This window comes from Ammospiza nelsoni, chromosome 4 (assembly GCF_027579445.1).
Source record: "Ammospiza nelsoni isolate bAmmNel1 chromosome 4, bAmmNel1.pri, whole genome shotgun sequence".
Lineage (NCBI taxonomy): Eukaryota > Metazoa > Chordata > Aves > Passeriformes > Passerellidae > Ammospiza > Ammospiza nelsoni.
This window is the reverse complement of record NC_080636.1, coordinates 33204629-33224943: the sequence shown is the minus strand read 5'-3', so window position 1 is coordinate 33224943 and position 20315 is coordinate 33204629. Positions and strand designations below refer to the sequence as shown.

The following is a 20315-nucleotide window of genomic DNA, read 5'->3' as shown; positions in this document are numbered from 1 at the left end:
CATTTTAGTTGTAAGTGAAAACAATTTGTTCCTGCTATATATCATTTCTGGACCTTTATTTTTTTTTAGCTATGATAGCGAGGGCCGTCTAACAAATGTTACATTCCCAACTGGAGTCGTCACTAACCTTCATGGGGAAATGGAAAGGGCCATTACAGTGGACATTGAGTCATCCAGCAGAGAGGAAGATGTCAGCATCACTTCCAACTTATCATCAATCGATTCTTTCTATACTATGGTTCAAGGTACTGTAAACAAAAGATTTCTCACTGGCCTGAAAATTGTTTTCTTCTGGTACAAGCAGCTCCAAATAGGTGTGAAACTTTAGGGGCATCGTGTCTGGAAGGAAGGGTTAATACACACACAGTTTTACACCTATACAGAAACAACTGTTCAGGAAAAGCAGTAGTATTGCAACAAAAGTAGCATTAAGTTTTCTAACCAAATCGATTTTGTAAGCAGCTATGGGAAGTAGAATACTTACTTTATATTAAAAAGGAATCTTGGAAAGAAGAGATGGATTGAAAGGGAAATAGGTACAGAAATAGTATGAAGTGATATTTTAGCTTAAAAGCAACTTGTAATAACCCAGCCACCACATACTTGCAAAAGTGAATAGTCATAGTATGCTTAGGATTAGGCCAAAAATGCCTAATGAAACAGCAGAGAATGTGTTTTGTGCCAGTCCAAAGAACATACTATCAGGATGAGACTTTCTTAAGTGTTTAAGAAACTTCGATGATAGGTCCTAAAGGCATTTTTTTTGCTCCTCTGGGATATACTTATTCTTAACAATCTCACCCTGTCTCTTTATTACCATTGGGTCAGTTACGTGCAGTCAAGATGCACCTATTGCAAAAGTGTCCAGTACAAAGGCAGAGTCTTAACCCATGTAGGTAATCTGTAATTCTCCTTTTGGCCTTTTCAGATCAGTTAAGAAATAGCTACCAGATTGGTTATGATGGCTCACTGAGAATCCTGTACGCCAGTGGCCTGGACTCACACTACCAGACAGAGCCACATGTCTTGGCTGGCACTGCCAACCCAACCATGGCAAAAAGAAACATGACCCTGCCCGGGGAGAACGGGCAGAACCTGGTGGAGTGGCGGTTCCGGAAAGAGCAAGCCCAAGGAAAAGTCAACGTCTTTGGCCGAAAGCTTAGGGTAAGCACACAAGCATGAGCAGTATCCACTGCATTGTCATTAAGGAATGAGGAAATGTAAACACATTCCTGTAGGCATTGCCATCCAGCACCCACAGAATATTCACTGTAGACAAGCTGACCGTAGATTGGGAAGTACTTGGTTTTATTACTTCATTTATTGGCTATTTTATTTATTAATTGCTGTTTTCTGTGTGTCATGGTTTAACGCCAGGCAGTAGCCAAGCCCCACACAGCTGCTCACTCAGTCCCCCACCAGCAGCATCGGGGACAATTGGAACAGTAAAACCCAGAGAACTTGTGAGTTGAAATAAAGATAGTTTAATAGGGAAAGCAAAAGCCACACACACAAACAAAGCCAAAGAAAGAATGAATTCACTGCTGCCCATGGGCAGGCAGGTGTTCAGCCATCCCCAGGAGAGCAGGGCCCCATCACATGTAACAGTGACTTGGGAGGACAAAGCCATCACTCGAAACATCCCCCCTGCACATACTGAGCAATTGGGGTCACCTGTCCTGGCTGTGTCTGCTGCAGTCCCCCACACAGCCCCAGTCTGCTCTGCAGTCTGGCAGTACCCAAAGCAGAAAAGGCCTTGGCTCTGTGGAATCCCTGCCCAGCAAAAATGAAAACATTTCTAGGTTATCAACCCTGTGTTCAGCACAAATAAAAATATAGCCTTGTAGTAGCCTCTGTAAAGAAATACTCCAGCTAAAATCAGCACTCTGTGGAATTAAAACTGTTTGGTTTAGCTTGGAATGGCTAAAAAGAATAATTTTCTGCTTTCCTTCACTGCTTTTTCTTTCTGGTACTGAATTCATGTAACTGATTCAGAATCCTGTTTTAAATTACTCTACCATAAGTTAGCATGATCCCTGGGTTTGTTTTTTTTTAATTTTAAATTTAAATTGTAGTAAGACAATTTTAATTTAAAAAATTATTTTAAAAAAGACTTATGGTAGAAAGGGTTTAACTGTATGTGCATGAGGATGGCATATTCCTCTAACATATGTCTTTACCACTTTGTTGGCATTCCTTCTTCCTATATAGTGAGTGAAATACAAGTAGGAAACAAACTATGATTTATGACAGCCATTTGGTAAAGACAACACAGATTAAGCATTTAAAATTGTGTTGCCAGGAGACCATTTCAAGATCAAATGTTTGACTTACTATTAGAAATGAACTCAGTTCTTTAAAATAAAGCCTAGGCAGTGTATCAAATGAAAGTAATTTCAGACCACTTGACTTCTTGCCATTTGAAGTCTTAAAATATTTTGTATCTTCCATTGGGATAAGAAGGGAGGAAATGTCGTTATGCAGGTTATATTCCTCTCTACTACTTTCTGTATAACAGGAATGGGGTTTTTTCCAAGAAGGAAGAAAAATTATGCACAGCAGCAGCTGCTTAAGAACAATATATTAGTAACTACCTGTGGCAGCTATCTTACATTGATAAGGAAGAGGAAAAGGAAGCCATAATTCTGAAGCTCATCCTTGTGGTTCTGGTTCTGGTTCATATGTCATTTTATACCACAGTGGTATAATACACCTGCCAAGTCATTTGTGAAAGAAGCCCAAGAGAGGTTTGGCAGTGATACAAATCACCACAAGCACAGTTCTCAGAAGTGACACTAAGTTTTGGCATTCAAGTGCAGTGGTGGTAACAGTTAAACAGAGAAGTAAAGTTGTCATGGGCAACTTTAACTTAGAAGAATTAAACCCCCCCCCAAAAAAATAAAGCAAACACAAGGGATGGATTTAACAAGATGGGAGGGAAAATGAAAGATTACAGATTAGGATAAAATAATACTCATTACATAGAAAGGGGAGAAGTAGGGCATGTGGAGAATGAGCTAATAAGAGACAAATGCCTCAAAAAAAAAAAAAAAAAAAAAGGAAAGAAAGTGGTCAGCAATGAAAAAAAATTTAGAATGTTTTGTGAAATTTATTTACATGGAAAGATATTACCAAAATGTCAGTTGGGGATGGATGGGGGGGATGTAGGAAAGCAGAAAAAGAAAACAAGAGAAAGAAGAACAGGAATAATTTATGGAGCTCATCATTTCTATGTACGGACAGTTATGTCATCAACATTTTTCTGCAAAGAAGACAAATGTAGACAAGAAACAGTGACAAAATGTATTGCCAGTAAAGGTACCCATCTCTGTGACACTCACTGTGTTATACATATGCAGTATCTAATGGTAAAAAGTACACTGTCAGTTAATATTAGTTCTACCCAGTACTAGTAATCTTTCTAAAGAAATTAATAAGGAATTATGTTGCCCTTCCTCAACAGTCTTCAGTCAATTTTGCTTTTGCTCTGACTTGGTTTGTAATTGTTCAATAAGCTAGTTCTTCTCTGGAGCTGTATGTTTGGTCTGTAAGCTGGCTGTGGGCAAAGGTGCTGCCAGTCCTCTGCATGAAAGAGCCTTTTTAGGGCCTTGGACTGAGGGTCTCAGATAAAGGAGCTGGCATGAACTCTGTCTCAAGGGATGCACCCAGAGCAGACAGGTAGCACAGACAAAGGAGCTCACAAGAGGAGTCTCCTCTTGAGACCTGACATACCCCAGGCTATGCAGAGGTCCCCAGTTTTCACATGACCTCTTGAATCTCTCTGGAAGTCACAGCAATATATTCCTCTAACAGAGGAATCAAAGACAGATTTCATACTTCTCACTGGAAAGATAAACAGGAATTAAAGTAGAGGAGAATAGATGGAGACATAAATTACTGAAACATATCAGGACAGTAGGTAAAGACTGTCAGAAGACTCAGTTTTGTGTCATTAAGTGTTTCTTCACTGGAAATTTCCTCAAGTACAGTTTTTATCATAATGAAATCCAGAGGTTTTAAATGTATCTGGAGTGTGGTTATCTTGGACCCAATAAAAACATTCAACTTTCCCTTAAAAGTATTTTTCTAGCAGAGATGTTATTAAGAAACACTTTAGAGAAAGGCACTGCTTTAGCTGTGTTATTCCATCCCTACACTTCCCAATGAAACAAGCTATTTCATCAAAACTCACTGTTACTCTAATTGCCATCTCTGTTGTGGGATTAGGCAAGAACAGCCAAAATTTCACCAAAAGCTCACATTCCTGAATGCAAGAGCTCTGTCAGCAACATGAGAAAGCAGGAAACTGGCTGGAAGAAGAACTATTTCCTTTCCTTCCCCTCATATCCTGCCCTTACACAGACCTGACAGATGGGAAGTGAAAAGGCAAGGAATGTTATCATCCCAGTTAGCAGCTAGGGCAGTCAGACAGTGGATTAAGTACTTTGTTGCAATTTATACAGGAAGGATGTGCTTAGCCAAGAAATTAACCACAATTGCTTGGACATCCACCTTAACCATAAAACCACCCTTCTTTCTTTGCCAGTTCAGAAATCAGAAGAGTCCATTTTAACTTCAGTGTCTAATCCTGAGAGGTGGACAAGAAAATTTATAAAAATCATAATTAAATGTAAAATAAGGAAGGGGAGGGGGAGAGAAAGGGAAGGAAAAAAATCAGAGAAGCAAAACAGGCTGGGACATGCAGAGATGAGTGCAGGCAGACACTGGGGGGGAAAAAAGACAGAGACAAAGGAAATTTAAAAATTACTTTAGGTAAATGAGCTAATGCTAGACATCAGAAAATTTAAAGAAAAACTCCTTGAAAATAAGTTTAAAAAATTACAAAAAAGGAGTTGAATGGAAGCACTTCACACTTAACTTTAAATTACTTCTAGAATCTGTCTTGTAGCATTAATTTTTCAGATTATATTTCAATAACTTTTGATGGTTCATTAAATAGGTTAAAAAGCTATTGTGCACCTGCTAGATTTAGTGTTCTTTACTTAGGAGATTTACATGAAAGTGTGATTATTTTTTCTCCTAAATTGATAGTGCAGATTCTTCTCATGCCAGTGATTTCATATAAACAAAGAGAAAGGTATTGTACATAAATAGAGAGACAGAATAAGCAAAAGAGAGCATTTGGAGGAACTTTTTTCCTATTTACCTATGACCTATCACCAGCACTTTAGTACTTTTTGCACCAATAATAAAGGATCTAATTTATATTGATCTCTCTGAAGCTTATTAGCCTCAATGTTTAAGTACCAACATCCATGGCATGAGGAGTTTTGAAATTTCAGCCTGAAAAATCCAAAAATCTTCCAGTCATTTCTTTGGTACATCCCTATCTATTCTCTTGTTCTCTTCTGAATGTTATTTAGCCATCTTTGTTTACCCTTTGTAATGTATGTATGAGGTACTTCAAACAGAATTTTTTTAAAAATACACATCGCTCTCTGTCCATTTCTACCCTACTTCCCACATGTTCACAAAATACAGTGTTGAAAAAAAATCTCAGTTATCAGTTTTTCACCCCACATGGAACAACTTTAAAAAGACACAGCAGAATGGTTTACAGATGAACAAAGAAATCCTTGAGGGCTGTTTGAGAACACTAAAGCACAATTCAGTGCTGAGAGGAATGGAGAAGTGCAAAGATACTGATATAGGAAAGGAAAACCGGACAGTTTCCTTTCATAAATTCAGAAATGAGAGCCAATTCAATGAAATTGAGAGTTTACGTATTTTGAACACTAAAGGGAGGTGGGGGTGGATTTCAGTGTAAAAGTATTACACAGAAATCACTATCCATCACTTGTAGTTTACATATATATGAATAACAAGTTTTCAACATAAATGTATCTATGGCTTTATTTAATAAAGCCTTAATAAAGCTGAGGCTTTATTTTCAAATCAAAATACTTACAAACTTCAAAGCATTTTCAACTGTTTTCCATGGTTCAGTAGTCTTCCAGTCATTTATGGCTTTAGGTAGTCAGCTTTAATTAGTCAGTTAACTAGGAGAAAGATATAATCCTCTACTAAGGAGTTCAGCCTTATAAATACATTGCAGCAGTGGGTAGTATACTGAGTTAAATTTCCACTTGATCCTGTAGGGGAATGCCTATGTTCTAAAAACTGTTTAACCTTAATTTGAAGACCTAACATGCTTTTGAAGATCTTAATCTTGCATTTGCTATTTTGAAAAATACTTGCTGTGAAGGACTGAGATTCAGTTCTTTCTTAGCTTGATTGTTATGAATTGGAAAAGCAGTTGCTGGGAATATATTTTGACAATAATTTTCTAGATATATTTCAGACTGCTTACAAAAGAACTAGTTTGTATTGAAATGACCCCATTTATTACCAAAGTTTTCAGTACACAGCTTTCAGTATTTCCTTAACAGTTGACTAAGCATCAAGAAAGAAAACATTGCAACAAATTCCGAGCCCTCTCTTCATATAACCAGACCTTCTAAGGCAGATGCTATTATAGTGCCTTACAGTTATATCAAGAAGTTGCTAAAATACTTTACACATACAGCAAATCAATCACTGTAAATGGTTTTTAAAGAATAGCTAGCTTTGTGGAAATAACAGGTGGCTGGGGTTTGAACAGCATGATTTATTGTGTCGTTTTGTTTGCTTTAAAAAGGTTAATGGCAGAAACCTCCTTTCAGTTGACTTTGATCGAACCACAAAGACAGAGAAGATCTACGATGACCACCGTAAATTCCTGCTGAGGATTGCCTACGACACGTCAGGGCACCCCACCCTGTGGCTCCCGAGCAGCAAGCTGATGGCTGTCAATGTCACCTATGCATCCACAGGGCAAATAGGCAGCATACAGAGAGGCACGACTAGTGAGAAAATAGAGTATGATGGACAGGGCAGGATAGTGTCTAGAGTGTTTGCTGATGGGAAAACCTGGAGTTACACATACTTGGAAAAGGTAAAGAACGCTCAGGTTTTTAAAAATGCTTGGAATGTGCTGAAATTCAGCAGCACCTCACTGCTGCATACAAAGCAAAAAATAGGTAGTAGAAGCACATTGCAATTATTCTAAGTATCAACATGTGATTCCAAGGGGAATGTTTCATTCCACAGATATGTAATCATGCTGTAGGTAATTGCTAGGAATTGATGTGTTTTTAAATTATTTAGGCCACTGACTAACAAGAAGCATCTGCATTTACCTTTTATCTTAACACTTAAAATAAGGTACAGGGACTATCTGCAATTCAGTTCAACTGAAAATAATTTGTTTGCAAATGCTCTGCTGTTGTGGGCTTTTTTCACTACCAAGAAAAGCTCTTTTTTTCTAAATAGTTACAGCTGTCAATTTGTACTTGCTATATGTTGTAGCATCAAAATAAGGGATAGGCAAAAGCTTAGGAATCAATACATATGTAACAATTGCTGAATCATAGCATGCCTTCTAGAAATACCTGTGAAAATCACCCTTGTGAGATATGCAGAAAGAGAATCCATGTGTTTTAGGGGTTTAAATATATTTCTGTTGAAGGTGTTGCTCAGCAAATACTGTTTCCTAGTTACCACAGACTTGCTTTAATCAAGACCTGTGATACATAATAGCCACACACTGGGAAAATGTCAGAATAATTCAAGTAGCTCCTTTCAATATGAATAATCAAACAATTGTTTTGCCTATGTCTCAAAAGCTTACAGAACAAGAACACAGTATTCAGAGTTCTCAGGCTAGTCAAATTCTTCAAAATCATATCTAATTGTAAGAGAGAAATTGTATCTCCCATATGTTGTTCTCCTCATGAGTTAATGGCTCTAAGACAGTTTTACTTCTTCCCATATTAAACATGACTTATCTGAATCCATTGACAATCTGCTGTTTAGCTGTGAATGCTTGATAAAAGAGTGATACAGTCATAACAAGTAGCAAATTATGAATGTGGAACTACTAATTACAGAACCCTTTACAATTAGGCATACAAGTAAATTAGGCAGGGAGATGTTAACAACATGTAAGGTCAATGATAACTCAATTAAAGAGGAGATAATTTTCTCAAGTGGGAATGTCACATTTTTGTGAAGAAATAGTATCAGTATGTGGCGGGAGGGGAGATACTGCACCATTTGTCACATGATAAAAATCTGTTCTTAATTTTCAGTCAATGGTTCTTCTGCTCCATAGCCAACGGCAGTATATCTTCGAATATGATTTGTTGGATCGGCTCTCTGCTGTCACCATGCCCAGTGTTGCTCGTCATACCATGCAGACTATCCGCTCCATCGGCTATTACCGGAACATATACAACCCCCCGGAAAGCAATGCTTCTGTTATCATGGACTACAACGAGGAAGGGCAGCTCCTTCAAACTGCTTTCCTGGGGACAAGCCGGAGAGTGTTATTCAAGTACAGACGGCAGACGAAGCTCTCAGAAATTTTATATGATAGTACAAGAGTTAGTTTTACTTATGATGAGACAGCAGGAGTCCTGAAAACAGTAAACCTCCAAAGCGATGGTTTTATCTGCACCATTAGGTACAGACAAATTGGCCCGTTGATTGACAGACAGATTTTCCGCTTTAGTGAAGACGGAATGGTGAACGCCCGATTTGACTACAGCTATGACAATAGCTTCAGAGTGACTAGCATGCAAGGTGTCATCAATGAAACCCCATTGCCTATTGATCTCTACCAGTTTGACGATATCTCTGGCAAAGTTGAACAGTTTGGAAAATTTGGAGTTATATATTACGATATTAACCAGATCATTTCAACAGCCGTAATGACATACACAAAACATTTCGATGCACATGGGCGCATCAAGGAAATACAGTATGAAATATTTCGGTCATTAATGTATTGGATTACAATTCAGTATGATAACATGGGACGAGTGACGAAAAGAGAAATTAAGATTGGGCCATTTGCCAACACCACCAAATATGCTTACGAATATGATGTAGATGGTCAGCTCCAGACAGTTTATCTGAATGAAAAAATAATGTGGCGATACAACTATGACCTGAACGGCAACCTGCACTTGCTGAACCCCAGCAGCAGCGCCCGTCTGACACCGCTGCGGTACGACCTGCGGGACAGAATAACCCGGCTGGGAGATGTACAGTACAGGCTAGATGAGGACGGGTTTCTGCGTCAGAGGGGCACCGAAATCTTTGAATACAGTTCCAAGGGCCTTCTTACTCGAGTTTATAGCAAAGGCAGCGGGTGGACAGTGATTTACCGCTATGATGGACTCGGACGACGCGTTTCCACTAAAACTAGCCTTGGGCAGCATCTCCAGTTCTTCTATGCAGACCTTACCTACCCAACCAGGATAACTCATGTCTATAACCACTCAAGTTCTGAAATCACATCTCTGTACTATGATCTGCAAGGACATCTTTTTGCCATGGAAATTAGCAGTGGAGATGAGTTTTACATTGCATCAGACAATACAGGGACACCACTGGCTGTTTTCAGTAGCAATGGTCTCATGCTTAAACAAATTCAATACACTGCCTATGGAGAGATCTATTTTGACTCTAACCTTGACTTCCAGCTGGTAATTGGATTCCACGGAGGCTTATACGACCCACTGACCAAACTAGTCCACTTTGGAGAAAGAGATTATGACATACTGGCAGGCCGGTGGACAACACCTGATATTGAAATCTGGAAGAGAATTGGGAAGGATCCAGCTCCTTTTAATTTGTACATGTTTAGAAATAACAACCCAGCCAGTAAAATACATGATGTGAAGGATTATATCACAGGTAAGAGAAGGTTACTTGATTGCAGCTGTATCTACAGGCATCCAGTTTAGAGGGAATAAGACTGTAGGCAGAAGGGGTCCTCCTGTGATCAGTTTAACACACCAGCATCGCAGAAAATATTCACTGGAAGCTGGTTGATATTTTCCAGTGTAGACTTTTGCAAGACTGCTAATGTCAATTGCTCAATAAGCCCCAGGGCTAGCACAAAGTAATGTGTACCCAGCCAGGTGCACAGAAGGAGGAGTAAGATAGTATAGAAAAAGGATTCAACTTCTGTTTTGGCAAAAAAGGTGCTAACGTGCTTACTTTCATCTCTCAATTCTTAGAGAACCTGTATGCTTTCTGTTGTTCTAGAGTTAGTGATGTGTAGTGTTTTCCATTATTCTACACACGAAAAATCTGACTACATGACACCAAAATTTTGGGAAAAATGTATGGCTCCGATACATTTGATTTTTTTGTATTTGAATTAAGTGTAAATAATCCAATTTACACAGACATTGCCAGTCTACAGGAAGGGCTCAGCCCCACTTACTTAGGAGCTGTGAGACTACCACTTAGAAGAGCATCCTGGGAATCAAGTCGGTTTGCATTCATTTAACAAACAGCAGCTATTAAATGGGTTGCTAGCAGGCTGCCTGGGAGTAAGAATAAAAACAGACCTCTGAATCTGTCCTCTTTTAGCAGCATGTGCTGTAGGGAATGCAGTTGGAATCAGATTCTTTGTGCCACTGAAAATCATGCACTTAGTTCAGAAATTGCCCTCAAAATACAGTTTGGGTTCTTTTCTTAACATCTTTGATGTCTGAAATGCACAAGCAGACACTGCTTATATAAGGTTATTATTACAATTGGTGATTTGGCTGACTGGCAGTTTTAGATGCAGCACCTCATGAGGCATAGCATTTATTTCAAAATGTTAAAAATTATTTTAAGATAAATATTTTTTATTTATTTAATTTTTGGAAAAATCTGCTTCCTTATCCCACATATTGTGAGTATTCTTAAATAAAAATTATTAGGCTTGGTAAGGAGCACTCTGCCAATCTCTAAGCTTAGTTTTTGTGGAAGATAGTGTAAAAAAACAGAAACAAGGCAGAGCACTCTTTGTCAAACAATTGTTAACTGATTGTTGGCACCCCTAATTTATTTTTAACAGAACATAAAATGTATCATAAATAATGTGATCTAATGGTAATTTGGTATCCTGTCTGCTTACTGATGCATTTCATTAGCTTTTCATTTCATCGATCGCACAGCATCTTGAAGAAGAGCAGATTTCTCTTGAATCAACAAAAAATATCTGCCAAATCATTTAAAGGTAATTGGCCATATAGGTGATATTTCAGGAGTAGTTTGAAGTCATTACACACACCAAAAGGACAGGATGTGCTCTGCAGTACTTTTATTTGGCTTTGTTTAAAAGTATTGATGATGAGGGTATGACATAAAGCATGTTTAACCTGACTGTGAAATTCCAGTTGGTTTAGGCTGTATGACAAGGAAATCTCCCCTTAATTGTGCTGCCATAATTGTTCTGGAAGTCACCAAGACCATCAGAACCTGATTGCTGAACTCTGCAATACCTTTCAACTGAGCCTAGTGCAACTCTTATATAGAATAGACATCTTCTTTTAAGTTTAGAACTGAAAGTTTCCTGTAAAGGTTTGCTGTTTCCATACAAAAAGAAATCAACTATGCCAAAAGCTATTATATGTAAAAATTGTGTGGTTGCAAAATACAGAACTATTCTAATATTTTTCTCTGGTTTTTTTCTTATAATTATTCCCTTTCAGATGTTAACAGCTGGCTGGTGACATTTGGCTTCCATCTGCACAATGCCATCCCTGGTTTCCCTGTTCCAAAATTTGATTTAACAGAACCTTCTTACGAACTTGTGAAGAGCCAGCAATGGGAAGACATACCAGTAAGAAACAAAACTAAACATACAAATTGAACAAGATAGAATGTTCCCTTCCATTCAGATCTTATAAGGCATGGATAATTCTGACAGCCAGGGTTTTTTGCTAAGTTCAATCCAAACTTAGTAACTTTATCTAGTTTAAGAAATTACAAGTGGAGGGTTTATTATAGATTTGCTAAGTTAGGTACTATTTTGTATAAGCTTTTGATTGCTTTTAGCAATTATAAAAATTTTAAAAGACAATAATCAATGAAAAGTTTAAGATGCTCTAAAGATGTCTAATTTTCATAGCAGAAACTACAGAAATTATATTTTTACTAACATTCTGCCTGAAGACAGTAAATGAATACTGTAGCAAAAAAGAGATGGTGAAATAAACAGAAGAAGAAGAGGTGATATAACATACCCATACCAGGCACCACTATAATTTTGCTTCTTTTTAATATTAACCATGTGTTATGGACATCATGTGTTATATGTAAAGATAAAATACTGAAACTGAAATTACCTGAGATAAATTCTACTATATCACATAAAACTCAGGTGCTTATGAAGTTCTTTGAAAGCAAAAAAAATGAACTTTCATCCTGAAAACCTGCTGCGATTTTAAATAATGAAAGAAATGGATGCGGAACTAAAATCTAAGTCTGCCATTTAAGAAAATTGTATTTACAAATTAGGCTTACTCAAAGACCAGATACCTATGCCCTCAAAAATCCTATGGTTTTTGCTTTAGAAAGAAGCATTAAGAGACATTAAAATGGGTGATCCCATTCTAAACAGTGAAAGAAAAGATCCCTTTTTACAAGAATCATGATAGAGAATGCTACAAAAATTAAAGATGATACAAACTTTAAAAATCCTACAACCTAATGTAGATCAAATGTCCTTAGCATGGTGGCCCAGCAGAAGGGAACATATAGAAGCTAACTTTGCATTCAGCAAGTTAGTTAGTAAGTTAGTTTGTTAGTTCATTAGTTCATTCTTTTTTAACAGCAAGGAATTGAGTAATAGGGAGAGACTTTAGAGCCCAGGATGAGACTAGTGTCTTCCATGAACAACAAAGTGAAGGAGGAGCATGGCAAGCATTCCAATTGTATTGGGAGATAAGAGACCTGTCATCAGGCATGGCTGTGAAGAATGATCAGAAGTTGTTTAGGTCTCAAAGATAGGTCTCAAAGGCTAAAGAATGAAATCATCCACTAACACCAGCAAACTCATACCAGGAATAGAACCAGTCTGGTCAAAGAGATGAGGGCAGACAGCTAGTTGTCAAAAATCTTTGAGAAAGAGCTCAATAACATGAGGAATGCCAGGAGCATATGATGTGACAGAGCAAGAAGGGTGTGGTAGGAAAACAAAGATTCAAATATCTCATGTAGGAAGAAGCTGCAACTCTGATATTCACAGGTGAACAAACAAGTGCAGAAGGAGGCAGAAGTAAACACACAAACCACTTGGTATTTTGAAACATTCTGGAGTGAGTGAGCTTTACTGAGCTCTGAGGATAAAAAAAAAAAAACATCATTATGAAGTTGCTATAGCATCTTGCTGCTCTCACTGATGATTGTTGTCTACAATATATTTTGTGCCCAATAGCTTTCATGTAGGATTTACAACAGCTGAAATTCATACTCATTAGCAAATGCAGACCAAAATCTGCCACATTCAAGAAGAATGGAGAGTCCAAGTTAATTCATAATTCCCTCAGGAGTTATCCACTCCAGAAAGCTACCCTTGTGCAAAACAGAAAAACCTTTGCAAACTTTTTGCCAAGCTTTGATCAGCAGCAAGGCTGAATTAAGGCTGTATGAATCTTAATGACTCCAGTTGGTCTCCCATCCAGAAATTTAGGAAAACAAAGCAGGCTTTTGACTCATTTGTCAGCAGTGAATCAAATGGTTTAAGCAGTATTTTACTGAAAGGAGAAGGGGTCAATTGGAAGATAAACTGGATCATCATCAAAAACCAAGTACTCATTTTCAAAAGTGCAGCCAAAGCTATTTAAATCTTTGTTTCCTGCTGAGGCAACTGCCAGGGCAGCTGTTTGCTCCCCACCTCTATCAGTACAGCTCATTCACAGCTTGTTGCTGCTAAGGCCCAGGGTTAGACCAGTAAGTTTTGAGGTCTCATCCCAACCACAGCCGACCTGTGATTTGAACTGTCCTGCTGTCTAGGTGCACTAGCTAACCATTCCTGCTAGCTGTTCCTACTCTTTCAGCTGTCCAGGCTAAGCACTGCAGTTATGCTCACAGGTCCCTCTCTTCACCAAGAGTGCATCTGGCATAGCAGGCTACACACAGCTCTTCCATGACATTGTCTATCCTAGCTTTTCCATTAGACTGGCTTGTTGGTTCTTTTCATACATGGCCCCTTGTCTTTGCTAGCTATGAAGAAAATGCTGCTATATTCAGGGTTGCACCCACCTAAAGCTCTTGGGGAAAAGCTCTTTTAGGCAGGAAGCTGATACTTGAAGTGAAATGGAAGGTCACGCAGCCCAACTGGCCACAGTCTTTTCACACATCCCCTTTTATCAGTTTCTGCAAGTACTTGCAAGAAAGGGTATCAGCCCCCAGTATTCCACCTCACTGGTCCATACCATTAGCTTCCCTCTCTTTTACTGTAAAGACTGTCATTACAGTTTGATTTCCCTAATTTCTTCAGCAGCTTGAGGGATTATGAGAGCCTCCCTACAGTTTGGTCTCAGGCTGCAGCTGCTTGAGAGACTCTTATCTTCTGACTCAGTGTAAAGAAAGGTTTGTTCCAGTTCTAAAGCATAGCTTCATAACCTGCCAAAATCTCCTCAGTTTGACTGGACTCATGGTAGACAGGAATCATAACTGAACAAGCTCAGAGGAAGAGATGCCAACATAGTAAGATGACACTGTAGTGAGAGCTCTTACCTGTGTAACATGACATGGGCTGGCAATGTGCACTGGCAGCCTAGCAGGTCAGTCCTGTCCTGGGCCACATCCAATCAGCAGGGCAAGGGAAAGGAAGGATTCTGCCCCTCTACTCTGCTTTTGTGAGACCTCAGCTGAAACACAGCATCTGGCCTCGGGGCCCCCAGCACTGGAAGGACATAAACCTGTTCAATGAAGTCCAGAGGAGGGCCTCCCAGTACCTCTCTTATGAGGAAAGGAATTGGGATTGTTCAGCCTGGAAAAGAGAAGGCTTTCAGGTAACTTAGCTGCAGCCATCCAGTACCTCAGGGAATTTACAGGAAAGATGGGGTAAGACTATTTACAAGAGCAGGTGGTGACAGGACTAGGGAAAACGGGTTCAAATTGAAAGAGAGTAGGTTTAGATTACATATTAGGACAAAATTATTTACTGTGAGGGTGGTGAGGCCCTGAAACAAGCTGCCCAGAGAAATTGTGGATGCCCTGTCACTGAAGGTGTTCAAGGCCAGGTTGGATGGGTCTTTGAGCAACCCAGTCTAGTTGAAGGTGTCCCACAGCAGGGGGTTGGAACTAGATGATTTTCAAGGTCTTCTTCCAACCCAAACCATTCTGTGATTCTTGTGGTTATGTATTGGCATTGCAGGTCTGTCCTGTGCAGCCCAGTAAGTAGCCTCTGAAGTTAAAGCTGATTTTTGTGCAGATTCTCAGGGAGACAAAGAGTAAAAGCAGTGAGCATTAGCAAAATAGTCTTGTAACTCAGCAGAACAAGCAGTATGCAGATCTAATTAACTCCTTGGCACTGTCAGTTGTGGCATATCCTGTTGTTGTCCACGGGCAGCACACCAAGAAATCCTGGCTGTTTGGCATTTAGGAGGCTACAGATGGCTGGTAAAACTTCTGTCTGTTCTTGTTTACAGCCAATTTCTGGAGTGCAACAACAAGTGGCGAGACAAGCAAAGGCTTTCCTTTCCCTGGGAAAGATGGCAGAAGTGCAGGTCAGCAGACGGAAATCCAGCGGAGAAAAGTCGTGGCTGTGGTTTGCCACGGTGAAGTCTCTGATTGGCAAAGGGGTGATGCTCGCTGTCAATCAAGGCAAAGTGCAAACAAACGTGCTCAACATTGCTAATGAGGACTGCATAAAAGTGGCAGCTGTTTTGAACAACGCTTACTACCTAGAAAACTTGCATTTCACTGTGGAGGGAAAGGACACGCACTATTTTATCAAGACCACCTCCCCTGAGAGTGACCTTGGGACACTGAGGCTGACGAGTGGGCGCAAGGCCCTGGAGAACGGCATCAATGTCACTGTTTCCCAGTCCACCACTGTGGTGAACGGCAGGACTCGTAGGTTTGCTGATGTTGAAATGCAATACGGTGCTCTAGCGCTTCACGTCCGCTATGGCATGACACTCGATGAGGAAAAGGCCCGGATACTGGAGCAAGCCAGGCAAAGAGCTCTTTCCAGTGCCTGGGCCAGAGAACAACAGAGAGTAAGAGATGGAGAGGAAGGCGCCAGGTTGTGGACAGAAGGAGAAAAGAGGCAGCTGCTAAGTGCTGGAAAGGTACAAGGATACGATGGGTACTATGTACTCTCTGTGGAGCAATATCCAGAATTAGCAGACAGCGCTAACAATATACAGTTCCTCAGACAAAGTGAGATAGGAAAGAGGTAACACACTGGCTTAGCTCAGGCTGCCAAAGAGACTGTGTACCAGTGTCTTCTAAAAAGGAGACTAAACTGTTTTGCTGCATTACTACTTGAGCCTAAGCTTACATCTTTGCTCAGATTTTTTCTGTAGCACAATCCAGACTCTGTAACGAAAAGAGCGCCTTCCAGAAGAATGATACTGCTAATGACAAAACTTTTTTTTTTCTCAATGACCTTAAAGGTGATCTGCTTTAAAGAATATGTTTACATATGCATATCGCTGCACTCAAGTTGGACTGAAAAGTATTAAAAAAAAAAGAAGAAAAAAAGAAAATAAAAAGGCCTACAGGTTTTGCAACAGGCTGTTTCTTTGAGGCACTGTATTTAATTAAGATACAGACCCATACAGTGTTTCCAAATAGTACTGAATTGTTGACCTTTGCTTACGAGAAGTAGTCTCTCTCTTTCTCTCTCTCTTTTTCTCTCTCTCACTGCATAGGATGTGGTATATATCTGTTAATTTTAAAACATGGGGCAAAAATTACTGTTTATAGACAACCCAACTGCATTAAACTGTGCTGCTTTCTAAAAGGACATTGGCACAAGTGACTTATGCTACCATGGGAATTTAATAATGGATTTTACAATGCTAACATGGTTTGCCTTGGGGGGAAAACGGCAAGTAGAATCCTTGTTGCATATAAGCAAAGGAAACCCTGATTTTTTTGTAAATTATGTGAGACAAGTTGTTTATGGATTTTTATATGAATTACAATTTACTGTACATCAAATATTAGTCTCAGAGGAGTTAATTTATGTAAAGTGTTTAAAAAAGTTTATACTTAAAAATAAAATGATAAAAACATGTGCTGTGTGTGATTTTTTTTAAAGAAAAAGGAATTGCACCTTTTATGTTATAGCTGTACAGTATAAAGGATTATATTGTAGAGATATAACAGTGATGACTAATGTCCAAAAGTGTTAATATTTTTGTATTAGGTTTAAAGCTGTGCATCTATCACTCTGCTGATAGGATGGGACACTCCACAAAGTGGCTGGCTGAATCAGACCACAGCTCCCTCCCCTCCCTCTCCTGTCACCCAGGCCAGTGCCACTTCATCAGTCATTGTTAGAAGGCACAGTAACCAAATAAGTCTCATTTAGTATGATGGAAGACTTTAATAGGTTGGGGTTTCCTTGTCTTTTTCCAGCCCTAATGTAATAAATGGACATTTATTCATACCAGGTGGGGTTTCTGTTGGTTTTTTAGAAGCTTTGTTTCACAATGGAGGAATAGTGTCTCAGGTGCTCGGCAAATTGTATGTAGAAGAAGAAGAAGAAATGATGTAGTTTCATCCAGTTATGTCAACTTTGTCTTCTGTACAATACAGCTCTTTTAGGTGTTAATAACTCCAGATAGAAGAAGCGTACCTCTGACCTGATGCTACAGAATTGCTCTTTAGGCAGGCAGGCTGTTCAGTAGGTTCATCTCCTGGCCTTCAGCTGGCAGATCAAATCTCATTACTGTCAACACAACCTGGGGATGGAGAGGAAGGTCCAGTTCTAGTGCCTAGTCTGCATCTCCACACCACTGCATAGATTTGGCATGCTCTGCTCCAAGGCCCAGTATATTTGCTGCAGGAAGAACTCAAGTGTGCAGCTGGTTCCTTATAGGAAGCCTGTGGTGGCATCTATGGCATCTGTTCTACATCTTGGCTGAAACCATTCTTGGAGCTTTAGTCTCATGAACACTAAATTCAGCCACAAAAATAAATATTTTTAAGATGAGACAAAATTGGGGGTTTTGATGTTCATTGAAATATACACGGTATTTCTATCCATGTATTATAATGACAGAACATAGTAAGTGAACGTGTCTTGACTATGAATGGTTCAAGTGGATGTAATAAAAATAGTTTTCTAACTGCTTTGTATTCTGAGAGTCTATGGTATTACATACTCTAAATTGCACATTAGGATTGTTTGATAAACAGATTTGAATTTCTCCCAGCCCAGTTGCTACCGAATCTACAGTATCAGTGCTATTACTGTATGTGTGTATTTGGTAGAGCATACAGAACTAATTACACATATAATGAATGCTAATCATCTATTAGAATTAAAGCACAGATTAGTTGTTAGTACTTTTACCCTTGAAGCTTGAGGGCCCTAAATTTAGAGAGGATGGTATTTCAGACCCCAGAGGTGTGTCATTGAGCTACGTATTCTTTTTCAAAGATGTAAAATGCTAGGTGTTTGCAGTTCTGTTGGGTGGCTCTTCCACAGCACTGTATTTAGCATGCTGTAAGTGCTCTCTGTTGAAATAGGCTCATATTCTAAATTATGTCCAATGTTTCTGTTCTGTTTGAATATGAAAAGCTTGTATAACATGTCAACATTGAAATATATCTTCTACTTGGCGCATACCAGTCCCTTCTCCTTTGTTCTGGCACCAATAAACAACAAATTATAGTATCTGTTGGTGATCATTTTAGATACAGTCAAATCAAGCCAATTAGTGGCCTTGTTAGTAGGTATAATGAGCCTATTTCTTGCTAAAAAAGACTTGTGATCTGGACATGTTCCTGCAGGAAATAGTGACCTTGGGGAATATAGACACAAAAGATCTTTTTAAAGAAAAAATATGCATAATTAAAGAAGCATATTACAAAAATAAGAAAAAAAGAAAGGAGATTCTAAGTATTTTAGACAATGCCAGTGAAAATGCTATCCTGATATTTTGAGATGTATATTTCGTCTGATTTGTATTGTTCTTTTAATTTGCCTTCTTAACTTTATATGTGTCCTGAATTTTCCACAAATTGATAACTATAGATTGCATCTAGGCTTTCCAATAAAAGCCAACCCAACGTGTGCGTGTGTGTGTGTTTATATTTGGGTTTTTTTAATCTGTATGTCAGGTATTGCACCTGTGCTGACGCTTTTCTCTTATTGAAGAAACAAAGTGATCCCCTTGCACTCCTATCGATTCATTTGCTTCACAGTTGGCTGTACCTTTTTTTGACTCTCTCCAATGACTTCATCTGCTAACTCAGCAAAGTGAATTACTCCATGGGATCTCTCAGGGGGCCTACTTTAGAGAAACATTAAATATATCTCCACAAAGCCAAATCTTTCATAGATAAGGAGAGCCAAAGAACAAAAAAAAAAAAAATCACTTAGAACTGTTTTTTCTCTTATCCTCCTGAGTAAAAATATGACAAAAAGTATTTGATTATAAAGAATTAGATTGGCACTGGTAGTTACATTTATACACAGAAGAGATCCTTCAACCTGCATTTAGGCCCCCTTTGCAGAAACTGCTGACTTCAGCATGGATCTCCGTCAAGAGACTGTTTTCATTTTGGTTGGAACAGGCAGACTTCACCACACTCACTTTGTAGTGACAACCTTGAGTTGGTAACATGTTAATCCAGCACTAATCAGGTCACTGCTTTGCTAACTATGGCCTAATTTTGTTATTAAAAAAAAAAAGGCAGTAAGAGATCTTTGTATGTTCACACTTGGGAAGTGAGAGATTTGCATTTGACAAGGGGGGAAAAAAATGCCAGTTACCACTGCCACTCTTCTGAGGCATTTCTAAAGTGATGGCTGAAAGGCTGTAAAAGAAAAAACACTACATAAAATAACAGTTTAAATTGTCTATGGGAGAATAGGCTGCATTTGCAGAGAATCAGATGACAAAATGCTTGAATTCTGATTTCAGGGATAAAAAGGACGGGAAAAGCTTCTGAAAGTGTTGATACCTTGATATACTGCTATGTCCAGAAGGGCAGGCTATGGCTTTACATATGGGCAGCTTGAGAACCTTTAAGAAAAAGAGGAAGAAACTCATGCATAATTCTTTTGGGATGGCAAAGCAGAGGCACTTATTAGAAACAGCTTCTAAGCAGCTTATTAGAAGCAGCTTATTTGACACTTATTAGAAGCTGCCAGGGTTAAAAATAAGCCAAAGCACAGAGCATCATCCCACAGCATAAACTGAACAGCACAGACAAGTGATATCATACCCCTAACTGCAAAGCCACATCCACACCCACCAAACTAATCAGCTTCT

At 39.0% G+C, this 20315-nt stretch overlaps 1 protein-coding gene across 1 annotated transcript in view; it reads left to right on the top strand.

Moving 5' to 3' along the window:
- Positions 1–17828, top strand: part of TENM3 (teneurin transmembrane protein 3) — a 312368-nt gene extending 294540 nt beyond the window's left edge. The window contains exons 23-28 of the mRNA XM_059469963.1: positions 70–245; positions 929–1164; positions 6659–6955; positions 8151–9762; positions 11559–11689; positions 15507–17828. Of these exons, the coding sequence (XP_059325946.1) occupies positions 70–245; positions 929–1164; positions 6659–6955; positions 8151–9762; positions 11559–11689; positions 15507–16262 (3208 nt within the window). The 3' untranslated portion in view covers positions 16263–17828. The remainder of the gene's footprint in view (positions 1–69; positions 246–928; positions 1165–6658; positions 6956–8150; positions 9763–11558; positions 11690–15506) is intronic.
- Positions 17829–20315: the final 2487 nt, after the last annotated feature.